The sequence below is a fragment of the Rana temporaria genome, chromosome 8, assembly GCF_905171775.1.
Source record: "Rana temporaria chromosome 8, aRanTem1.1, whole genome shotgun sequence".
Taxonomy (NCBI): domain Eukaryota; kingdom Metazoa; phylum Chordata; class Amphibia; order Anura; family Ranidae; genus Rana; species Rana temporaria.
In genome coordinates, this window is record NC_053496.1 from 16,199,599 (window position 1) to 16,212,586 (window position 12,988).

Consider the following 12,988-nt stretch of genomic DNA (forward strand, 5'->3'; position numbering starts at 1 on the left):
TCCCTCCTCATCAAGACTGACACGGTGGGAGAGGAGACCCTCACACGAGTATAAGCCGAGGGGGGCTTTTTCAGCACACAAAAAAAATGTGCCATTTTAACTGTGGGCAGCTGAAGCTTCTTCCTGTTCACTTCCTGGATTTACATCCAGGAAGTGTGGCGGTTCTAATTCATACTATGATTTAGGCATGGGGGTCTTTAGCTACACCTGTAATAAAGTTTGGTTTGACATGGAACATACGTATCGGCCTAAAGTGAGGAAGAAATTTGTTTTTTATATATATATTTTTTGGGGGATATTTATGTTTTCAAAAAGATCAAAGATCAAAAGAAAGCTCTATTTGTGGGGAAAAAAGGACGTCAATTTTGCGTCGCACCACCGCGCAATTATCGGTTAAAACATTGGATTCAGGCGAGTTGTTAGAATCACAATCGGGTGGTTTTTTTTAAATCGTTGCCGTACATACCGTTTTATAGATATATGTTCACCGCGGCTTCCGGGTATGGGCTGCGGCGCTGGGCGTTCCTAATTGATTGACAGGCTTCCGACCGTCGCATACAGCGCGTCACGAGTTGCCGAAAGAAGCCGAACTGCGAGTCGGCTCTATAAGGCATCTGCGCACCGACGTTCGGCTTCTTTCGGCAACTCGTAACGCGCTGTATGCGCCGGTCGGAAGCCTGTCAATCAATTAGGAACAAAAACCAAAAATGGGTGGACTGACCCTTTAAGTACTTTTTTTTTTAAACAAACATCTCTGTTATACAATTATTTTATAAGCTGGTCTAGGAGAATGCCTCCATTTTTTTTTTTTGGAATGAGTGAATGAATTTGGGGGATTGCACATGGTCTGAGATGAAGGACCGACCCCCTGATAGTTTTTCAATGAGGAGGTCTCCCGGGGTTAATGACCTGACATCATGATTAAAGCTGACCATTTGTAATGTGTCTGGTCCATGGGGGTAGAGTCCTGAAAAGGTTAATGTTCTAAAAAGAAGAGGCCTTTTTGTCCTGCACCTGCCCCTCTTCTAGGCGGAGAAAGGGGGGCCTGCGGGGGGGGCCTGCGGGGGGGGCCTGCGGAGAGTAACAAAGGGGTGGAAGAGACACTATTAGAGAGGAAGGTGAGAGGTCTGATAGTAATGATCACAAGGAAGACACTCACCCAGATAAAGGCTTCCTCATCCAAACTGACAGATTAAGTCGAAAAATATACAGCGACCCGACGGAGGGAAGTCATGAAGAACATAAAATAAATTATGTAAATCTAGGGTTAAATCTTCTCTACGATATGTGAGCTTTCTGTACCAGGAGGTCGGGGGTGTGAGGTTTTCTCACCAACACTAATCCTCCTTGTACCCTAACACTAATCTCACCATTAACCCTCCTTGTACCCTAACACTAATCCCAACATTAATCCTCCTTGTACTCTAACACTAATCTCAACATTAACCCTCCTTGTACCCTAACACTAATCCCAACATTGACCCTCCTTGTATCCTAACACTAATCTCAACATTGACCCTCCTTGTATCATAACACTAACCTCAACATTGACCCTCCTTGTACCCTAACACTAATCTCAACATTAACCCTCCTTGTATCCTAACACTAATCTCACCATTAACCCTCCTTGTATCCTAACACTAATCTCAACATTAACCCTCCTTGTATCCTAACACTAATCTCACCATTAACCCTCCTTGTATCCTAACACTAATCGCAACATTAACCCTCCTTGTACTCTAACACTAATCGCAACATTAACCCTCCTTGTACTCTAACACTAATCCCAACATTGACCCTCCTTGTACCCTAGCACTAATCTCAACATTGACCCTCCTTGTACCCTAACACTAATCCCAACATTGACCCTCCTTGTACCCTAACACTAATCCCAACATTAACCCTCCTTGTACCCTAACACTAATCCCAACATTGACCCTCCTTGTACCCTAACACTAATCCCAACATTGACCCTCCTTGTACCCTAACACTAATCCCAACATTAACCCTCCTTGTACTCTAACACTAATCTCAACACGACTCCTCCTTGTACCCTAACATTAATCTCAACAGCAACCCTCCTTGTAACTTAACACTAATCCAAACATTAACCTTCCTTGTATCCTAACACTAATCTCAACATTAACCCTCCTTGTACCCTAACACTAATCTCACCATTAACCCTCCTTGTATCCTAACACTAATCTCAACATTGACCCTCCTTGTACCCTAACACTAATCTCACCATTAACCCTCCTTGTATCCTAACACTAATCCCAACATTGACCCTCCTTGTACCCTAACACTAATCTCACCATCAACCCTCCTTGTATCCTAACACTAATCGCAACATTAACCCTCCTTGTACTCTAACACTAATCCCAACATTGACCCTCCTTGTACCCTAACACTAATCCAAACATTAACCCTCCTTGTACCCTAACACTAATCTCAACATTGACCCTCCTTGTACCCTAACACTAATCTCACCATCAACCCTCCTTGTATCCTAACACTAATCGCAACATTAACCCTCCTTGTACTCTAAGGCCCTGTACACACGGCCGAGGAACTCGACGTGCCAAACACATCGAGTTCCTCGGCCAGTTCAGCCCTGAAGCCGCCGAGGAGCTCGGCGGGACGAGAGCTCCCATAGAACGAGGAAATAGAGAACATGTTCTCTATTTCCTCGTCGAGCTCCTCGTCAGCTTCCTCGGCCGAAAGTGTACACACGACCAGTTTCCTCGGCAGAATTCAGCCAGAAACTCGGTCGGAAGCTGAATTCTGCCGAGGAAACTGGTCGTGTGTACGGGGCCTCCTTGTACCCTAACACTAATCTCAACACTAATCCTCCTTGTACCCTAACACTAATCTCAACATTGACCCTCCTTGTACCCTAACACTAATCCCAACATTAACCCTCATGTACCCTAACACTAATCTCACCATTAACCCTCCTTGTACCCTAACACTAATCCCAACATTGACCCTCCTTGTACCCTAACACTAATCCCAACAATAACCTTCCTTGTACTGTCTTCTAAGGGTCCTGTGTAATGATGGGGGTAGTATAGGGAGGGGGTCCTGTGTAATGATGGGGTAGTATTGGGAGGGGGTCCTGTGTAATGATGGGGTAGTATTGGGAGGGGGTCCTGTGTAATGATGGGGGTAGTATTGGGAGGGGGTCCTGTGTAATGATGGGGGTAGTATTGGGAGGGGGTCCTGTGTAATGATGGGGGTAGTATAGGGAGGGGGTCGTGTAATCATGGGGTTGTATAGGGAGGGGGTCCTGTGTAATGATGGGGGTAGTATAGGGAGGGGGTCCTGTGTAATGATGGGGGTAGTATTGGGAGGGGGTCCTGTGTAATGATGGGGTAGTATTGGGAGGGGGTCCTGTGTAATGATGGGGGTAGTATTGGGAGGGGGTCCTGTGTAATGATGGGGTAGTATTGGGAGGGGGTCCTGTGTAATGATGGGGGTAGTATTGTTTGCTTTTTGGGATGTTAGGGGGGGAGGGGAGAGAAAAATCGCATGGGGGGGGGATCTATAATAAGTTGGCCCAGGGTCCATTCAATATTAAAGACAGACCTGTAAGTAGTTACAGAAGTTTTGTTTTTTTGGAATAAAGGTTTTACATAAATAATCGCTGATGACTGTGAGCGCCCCTGTCAGTGGTGATTGGTTGTATAGATATATCCCTATAGATGGTCTTCCTTTGTAAGCCTCCTATGGGGAGCGGAGTTGGTGAGGTACGGACACGATCGGGAGGAGGAGGGAGGATCGAGCGGAGCAGAGTTCACTTCTTCCAATCAATTAGTCCATTAATTAAATCCATCAAGTGAGTATTTAAAGATTCTACTTCTGCTTAACGAGCGGCGCTCACGTGACGGACATTTAATAACATTCCCGCCACTTCATTCCATAGAGCGCACGTAACGGACCGGTTTGAAGTTAATGAAAATATCATTTGAAAACCCCCCGACATTTGTCTCCATGGATCTCTATAGCGTCCGCTCATTTTCTGTAATTAATGCGGAAGATAAAGACGCTGCGTCATTAAAAAAAAAAAAAGCAGAAAAATATCATAATAAAAAAAAAAAAACCTGTCCAAAACCCAATGACTTGCAGAACCAAGAGTACGTGTTTATATCGGAGGAGGATAGGAAGGAGCAGAAGCCATAGCTGGTTAAACAAGGGGGACCAATAGCAACGGATGCCCGGGTCCCCCATTTTGAACTGATGGGGCCCGGGTCCAGCTGTATTTTAGATTTCTGCATAGACATGCATGACCGTATCCCCTAACCCATAGACATAGCAACGATCTTTACCTATGACTACCTTGAGAAGGTAGGACAGTACAGCCAGCCCCCCTGCTCAGCAGATGCCCAGGTCTCTCTTTTTGAACTGATGGGGCCGGGCCCATTACAGGGGGGCTGGCAGCGTTGCAGGGGGAGGCAGAATATGATCAGTGTCTACAGTAGGACAGTACAGGCAGCCTTCCTGCTCAGTAGATGCCTGGGCCCCCCTTTTTGAACTGATGGGGCCCGGGTCCAGCTATATTTTAGATTTCTGCATAGACATGCATGACTGTATCCCCCTAATGCATAGATATAGCAATGGTCTTTACCTATGACTACCTTCAGAAGGTAGGACAGTACAGCCAGCCCTATTGCTCAGCAGATACTTGGGCCCCCCTTTTTGAACTGATGGGGCCCGAGTCCATTACTGGAGGGCTGGCAGTGTTGCAGGGGTTGGCAGAATATAATTTGGTGTCTGCAGTAGGACAGTACATCCAGCACTCATATTTAGCAGATGCCCGGGCCCCCCTTTTTGAACTGATGGAGCCCGGGTCCAGTACAGGAGGACTGTCAGTGTTGCAGGGGGAGGCAGAATATGATTGGTGTCTGCAGTTGGACAGTACAGGCAGCCTTCCTGCTCAGCAGATGCCCGCCCCCCCCTTTTTGAACTGATAGGTCCCGGGTCCAGTACAGGAGGGCTGGCAGCATTGCAGGGGGAGGCAGAATATGACCAGTGTCTACAGTCGGACAGTACACCCAGCTCTCCTGCTCACCAGATGCCTGGGCCCCCTTTTTTGAACTGATGGGGCCCGGGTCCAGTACAGGAGGGCTGGCAGCATTGCAGGGGGAGGCAGAATATGATCAGTGTCTACAGTCGGACAGTACATCCAGCCCTCCTGCTCAGCAGATGCCCGGGCCCCCCTTTTTGAACTGATGGGGCCGGGGTCCATTACAGGAGGGCTGGCAGTGTTGCAGGGGAGGCAGAATATAATTTGGTGTCTGCAGTAGGACAGTACATCCAGCACTCATGCTCAGCAGATGCCTGGGCCCCCCTTTTTGAACTGATGGAGCCCGGGTCCAGTACAGGAGGACTGGCAGTGTTGCAGGGGAGGCAGAATATAATTTGGTGTCTGCAGTAGGACAGTACATCCAGCACTCATGCTCAGCAGATGCCTGGGCCCCCCTTTTTGAACTGATGGGGCCCGGGTCCAGTACAGGAGGGCTGGCAGCATTGCAGGGGGAGGCAGAATATGACCAGTGTCTACAGTCGGACAGTACATCCAGCACTCATGCTCAGCAGATGCCCGGGCCCCCCATTTTGAACTGATGGAGCCCGGGTCCAGTACAGGAGGACTGGCATTGTTGCAGGGGGAGACAGAATATAATTTGGTGTCTGCAGTAGGACAGTACATCCAGCACTAATGCTCAGCAGATGCCCGGGCCCCCCTTTTTGAACTGATGGAGCCCGGGTCCAGTACAGGAGGACTGGCATTGTTGCAGGGGGAGACAGAATATAATTTGGTGTCTGCAGTAGGACAGTACATCCAGCACTAATGCTCAGCAGATGCCCGGGCCCCCCTTTTTGAACTGATGGAGCCCGGGTCCAGTACAGGAGGGCTGGCAGCATTGCAGGGGGTGGCAGAATATAATTTGGTGTCTGCAGTAGGAAAGTACATCCAGCCCTCCTGCTCAGCAGATGCCCGGGCCCCCTATTTTGAACTGATGGGGCCCGGCTCCAGCTGTATTTTAGATTTCTGCATAGACATTCATGACCGTATCCCTCTAACCCATAGACATAGCAACGGTCTTTACCTATGACTACCTCGAGAAGCCTGTTATTAAGTCAGATATTTTACTACAGGAGCCAGCCTGCGGACGCCTAAAAATAGCCGCCGCGTTCCGACCAGATAAGGGGCACTGTGGGAGGATCAATAAACCATTTCCACCAAATGCAACATTAATTCATGAATCTTTTTCTCTTACTCCCCCAATAAAGATGACAGGTAATCCGATGAGCCGGGGGCTGGGTGACAGGCGCGGCTGCTGGCATTGGGTGATGGTGTAAGAGGGTTCCTTTATGAAATAGCATTGTCTCAGGTTCCAGGCGCCAGACGCTCGTCTCTCATCCAGCAATCATACACACTAAGAGGCAAGGGAGGGGGATGGGGGGGGGGATATTAGGGAAGAAAAATAAAACTTATATGCACAATCTCTGATTTTTTTTTGTTGCTGCATTAATGTCCTTGCTTGTTTTTTAAAGGACCAGTACATCTAAAATTCAATCTGCTAATTAAATTGTATGTATACCACGCCTGGAACCCCCATATCTGCCAGACTTGGCAATCACCACGACTTTGATAATGGAACTTGATAACACAAGATCTGAAAAGGGAAGCGTATAATTTCTTATTATTAAATATAATAGAGAGAAAAGGAGGTCAGATGAAGTTGTATTCGCTGGGATTAGTGACAGGAAGTCGCGGGTGCGTCATCAAATAGCTCTGCTCAGCAGCAGCAGAAATTTGTTATACACAAGTTCAGTTTTGGAAAGCTCTCAGAAATGTTTAACAGCAATTAAAATTTCATTTTAAGGAAAAAAAGATTTTAGTGATGGGCAGCAGATGCCATTGTATTCTATAAAGTCCTTGCTGTCATTGCCAAGTAGATACATGCAAAGGAAAATCAATGGTGCCTTTTAAATAAAAATCTATAACCATATGAAAAGAAGTTGGGAGCTCTGCCCTGTGATCGGGCAATTATTCAAAAACTTAATAGTGCATCATGTGCAAATTAAATTCATTTTTTTTTTAATATTTACTATCTGTTAAAAATAACGTAATTGTGCATCATGTGCAAATTAAATTCATTTTTTTTATATATATTTTCTATCTATTAAAAATAACGTAATAGTGCATCATGTGCAAATTAAATTCAATTTTTTTATATTTTTCCTATCTATTAAAAATAATGTAATAGTGCATCATGTGCAAATTAAATTCAATTTTTTTTTATATTTTTTATCCAGTAAAAATAGTGTAATAGTGCATCATGTGCAAATTAAATAAAACATTGTTTTAAATAATTTCTATCCATTAAAAATAACGTAATAGTGCATTGTGTGTAAATTAAATCAATTTTTTTTTTATATTTTCTATTCATTAAGAATAACTTTACAGTGCATCATGTGCAAATTAAATTCAATTTTTTTTAATCCATTAAAAAAAACTTAATAGTGCATCTTGGGTAAATTAAATAAAAAAATATGTTATATTTTCTATCCATTAAAAATAACCTAATAGTGCATCGTGTGTAAATTAAATTCAATTTTTTTATATATATTTTCTATCCATTAAGAATAACGTAATAGTGCATCATGTGCAAATTAAATTCAATTTTTTTATATTTTTTTTATCCATTAAAAAAACTTAATAGTGCATCATGTGCAAATTAAATTCAATTTTTTTTTATATTTTTTAATCCATTAAAAATAACTTAATAGTGCATCTTGTGTAAATTAAATAAAAAAAATTGTTATATTTTTTATCCATTGAAAATAACCTAATAGTGCATCGTGTGTAAATTAAATTCTATTTTTTTATATATATTTTCTATCCATTAAGAATAACGTAATAGTGCATCATGAGCAAATTGAAAAAAAAAATTTTAAAATATTTTTTATCTATTAAAAATAACTTAATAGTGTATCGCTGTAAATTAAATTCTATTTTTTATATATATATATATATTTTCTATCCATTAAGAATAACGTAATAGTGCATCATGTGCAAATTAAATTAAATTTTTTTATATTTTTTTTATCCGTTAAAAATAACTTAATAGTGCATCGTGTGCAAATTAAATTCTATTTTTTTTATATTTTTTATCCATTAAAATTTTTTTTTTTTTAATATTTCCTATCCATTAAAAATAACGTAATAGTGAATTGTGTGTAAATTTAATTCAATTTTATATATATATATATATATATATATATATATATATATATATATATATATATATATATATATATATATATATATATATATGATATAATATATATATATATATATATATATATATATATATATATATATATGTATATATATAATATATATATATATTCTATCCATTAAGAATTAATAGTGCATCATGTGCAAATTAAATTCAATTTTTTTATATTTTTTTATCCATTAAAAATAACTTAAAAGTTCATCATGTGTAAATTTAATTACATTTTTTGTTATATTTTCTATCCATTAAAAATAATGTAATAGTGCATTGTGTGTAAATTAAATTCAATATAGTTTTTTTTTATCCATTAGAAAATAACTTAAAAGTGCATCATGTGTAAATGAAATAAAAAATGTTGTTATATTTTCTATCCATTAAATATAACTTAATAGTGCATCATGAGCAAATTCAATTCAATTTTTAAAATATTTTCTATCCATTAAAAATAACTTAATAGTGCATCATGTGCAAATTAAATATTTTTTTTTTATTATTTTTATTCATTAAAAAATAACTTAATAGTGCATCATGTGCAAATGAAATATTTTTTTTTTTTATATATTTTTAAAAATAACCTAATAGTGCATCATGTGCAAATAAAATTCTACCATCTATGTACAGAACGACTCCAGGTAGCCATATTGCATTGCATTTTACAGAAAATTACAGTGGCAGCAGATTGAAAAGGAAAGGTAATTTTTAATAACATTCAATTACAATATGACTTGTGTCACAATTGTAGGCACTATGGGCCAGATTCACATAGAATTGCCCTGGCGCAGCGTAAGTTACGGCGGCGTAGTGTATTTCTCGGCGCGTATTTCAAATTGGGCAGGTAGGGGGCGTGATTCATTTAAATGAAGCGCGTCCCCGCACCGATTGAAATGCGCATGCTTCGTTTCGTAAAATTTCCCGCCGTGCCTTGCGCGAAATGACGTCGCACCGACGTCATTTTTTGAACTTAGACGTGAGTTACGTCCTTTCCTATTCACGGACGACTTATGCAAAAAAAAAATCAAAATTTGACGCAGGAACGACGGCCATACTTTAACATGGCAAGTCTATCTATACGCCGCAAAATAGCAGCTTTAACTATACGCCGGGAAAAGCCGACTAGCGACAACGTAAGAGAATGCGAACGCCGCGTGTACCTTTGTGAATCGACGGAAAAAGCTAATTAGCATACCCGACGCGGAAAATGACGCAAACTCCACCCAGCGGGCACCGAAGTATTGCACCTACGATCTGAAGGCGTACGAAGCCGTACGCCTGTCGGATCGAAGCCAAAAGCCGTTGTATCTTGGTTTGAGGATTCAAACTAAAGATACGACGCGGCAAATTTGAAAGTACGCCGGTGTATCAGTAGATACGCCGGCGTACTTGCTCTGAGAATCTGGCCCTATATCATTTTTTTTTATTTATTTGCTAACTTTTTCCCCCCACAAAAGTGGAGTTACCCTTTAATTGAACAAGCTGAAGTTGGAAGCTGATTGGCTGCACCAGCTGCACCAGATTTATACATTTTTAATAACTCAAACCCAAAGTTCCATTTTTTACTTTTTAGATACAATTAGGTAGGTTCACAGAGCTCACAGCTGTCCTGGAGAGAAGGTTGGTGGATTTGGGGAATGGGGTAGATTTTTTTGTCTAACACAAAAATGTGTACTAAAGGATGTTGTGTGTGTGTTTTTTATTTTTTTTAATTGTTATCTTTTATACAACAATAAATATTTTATTCTTGCAACAAAATGTACAAAATCACAGCAAAATCTAAACATATTTTCACGTAAAGTGCTATAACTGAACACTAAAACAACATACTAATTTTCATCATTTTTTTATTATTATTGTTATTGAATATTATTTTTTTTTTAATTGTTATCTTTTATACAACAATAAATATTTTATTCTTGCAACAAAATGTACAAAATCACAGCAACATATAAACATATTTTCATGTAAAGTGCTATAACTGAACACTAAAACAGCATAAAACATATTAAGTTTTTTTTTTATTATTATTATTTATTATCCCAAGTGTGCCTAAATGCTTTTTTTGTGGGCAGCTGACACAGTTTAATGAAACAAACCAGGCGCAGGGATTCATTTACTGCAACAAAAGTGGTGCAACAATGGATGTGTTGTCAACAGCAACCTGTCAGGTTTTATCTTCCAAATGAGAAAAGATTATTGATAACAGCTCCACTTGTTCCAATGCTATAGAAATACAGAGCTGCCTGTCCAGGTTGTTCTCTGCTCTTGCTTCCAGTTGTGCACACAGATTGTTTGTTACAGATATTTAGATTGTGCAGGCAATTGTATGCATTGTGTGTTCACATCAGTCCCTGCACCCAGGAGCTTACAATCTAAGGTCCCTATCTCAGTGTCCCTATCTCTATCTCATTAGAATGTGGGAGGAAGCCCATGAAAGCACAGGGAAAGCATGCAAACTCCATGCAGATAGTGTCCTGGATGGGTTTCAATGACATCAGAAGATCTAACCTGGCGCATGCAGCCTTGTAAGCCCCCAAGAGCTTACAATCTAATATTCCTATCTCACATATACATAATAGGGACAAATTATGGAGTTAATTAACCTACCAGCATATATTTAGAGTGTGGGAGGAAGCCCATGCAAGCACAGGGAGAGCATGCAAACTCCATGCAGATAGCGTCCGGGTTGGGTTTCAATGACATCAGAAGATCCAACCTGGCGCATGCAGCCTTGTAAGCCCCCAGGAGCTTACAATCTAAGATCCCTATCTCACATATACATAATAGGGCCAAATTATGGAGTTAATTAACCTACCAGCATATATTTAGAGTGTGGGAGGAAGCCTATGCAAGAACAGGGAGAGCATGCAAACTCCATGCAGAAAGTGTCCTGGTTGGGATTCAGGGGCATCAGAAGATCTAACCTGGCACATGTATCCTTGTAAGCAGGGCTGTCTTAATAGCATCATGGGCCCCTGTGCAAAGTTATGCTCTGGGGCCCCTATGACAGTGCAGGTAAACAGACATCAAGTAGGTAGGAGGCAGACTGCCTCCCATGTGTATCCATCACTCTCAGTGCCATCATGGGGCCCCCATTTTCGGGGCAGCGTGGCCTCAAGGACCAGCTGCTTTGGGGAAAGTGCAGGGGCCCCCCATGCAGCTGGGGCCCCTGGGCAGTGCCCAGGAGTGCCCTCTCATTAAGACAGCCCTGCTTGTAAGCCCTCAGGAGCTTACAATCTAAGAGGAGGAAGCCCATGCAAGCACAGGGAAAGCATGCAAACTCCATGCAGATAGTGTCCTGGTTGGGATTCAGGGGCATCAGAAGATCTAACCTGGCACATGCAGCCTTCTAAGCCCCCAGGAGCTTACAATCTAAGATCCCTATCTTACATATACATAATAGGGCCAAATTATGGAGTTAATTAACCTACCAGCATATATTTAGAATGTGGGAGGAATCCCATGCAAGCACGGGGAAAGCATGCAAACTCCATGCAGCTTACAATCTAAGATCCCTATCTCACATTTACATAATAGGGCCAGATTATGGAGTTAATTAACCTACCAGCATATATTTAGAATGTGGGAGGAAGCCTATGCAAGCACAGGGAGAGCATGCAAACTCCATGCAGATAGTGTGATGGTTGGGATTCAGGGGCATCAGAAGATCTAACCTGGCACATGCAGCCTTCTAAGCCCCCAGGAGCTTACAATCTAAGATCCCTATCTCACATATACATAATAGGCCAAATTATGGAGTTAATTACCTACCAGCATATATTTAGAATGTGGGAGGAATCCCATGCAAGCACGGGGAAAGCATGCAAACTCCATGCAGATTAATCTCTAAGATCCCTATCTCACATATACATATTAGAGCCAATTTAGACTGGAGTTAATTAACCTACCAGCATATATAAGGGCGAGCATGCAAACTCAATGCAGATAGTGTCCTGGTTGGGTTTCAATGACATCAGAAGATCTAACCTGGCGCATGCAGCCTTGTAAGCCCCCATGAGCTTACAATCTAAGATCCCTATCTTACATATACATAATAGGGCCAATTTATAGAGGAGTTAATTAACCTACCACAGCATATCTTTGGAGTGGGGGGGGGGGGGGGGACACATGCAAGCACAGGTAGAACATGCAAACTCCATGCAGATAGTGTCCTGTTTGGGATTCATTGACCCCAGGAGAGCTAGCCTGGCACATGCAGAAGTCCATTCACCTGCAGTGATCTGAGATGCCTTCACATGCCCTGCTCTGCCATCCCTATCTCTGAGAACAGGTGCATGGGGCTGTGAGCCTACCCTGGAATTTCAATTTTTCCGGGGCTGTGTGCAGCCTGTGATTGGTCCTCCAGAGCTGTGAGTGTCATGCAAATGTAGCCACACCAGCAGGCAGTCTGGAGATCAGTGGGGACTCAGTGCTGAGGAGGGGAGGGAGTGCAGCCTGTGTGTGCAAACTGGAATCCAAGACACCCCCCCAATAAAAAGAAATAATAATAAAATATAGCAACCCCCCACCCCCCCCCCCCACCCCTCTCCTCCCACCACACCTTCTCCCTGCATCTCCATCATCCTCATCCTCTCCTCTTTCTCCCTATGTACTCAGGATGAGCAGCAAGGAAGAGGTCACTAAGTGCGCCCCAGCCACACTCTCCAGCTTCACCATCCAGTCCA

At 42.0% G+C, this 12,988-nt stretch overlaps 1 protein-coding gene across 2 annotated transcripts in view; it reads left to right on the top strand.

Moving 5' to 3' along the window:
* Positions 1 to 12,988, top strand: part of HMX2 (H6 family homeobox 2) — a 51,175-nt gene that overhangs the window by 33,157 nt on the left and 5,030 nt on the right. For both annotated transcript variants that reach the window (XM_040361339.1, XM_040361338.1), the window contains exon 2: positions 12,921 to 12,988. This exon is cut by the window's right edge. In XM_040361339.1, the coding sequence (XP_040217273.1) occupies positions 12,921 to 12,988 (68 nt within the window). The remainder of the gene's footprint in view (positions 1 to 12,920) is intronic.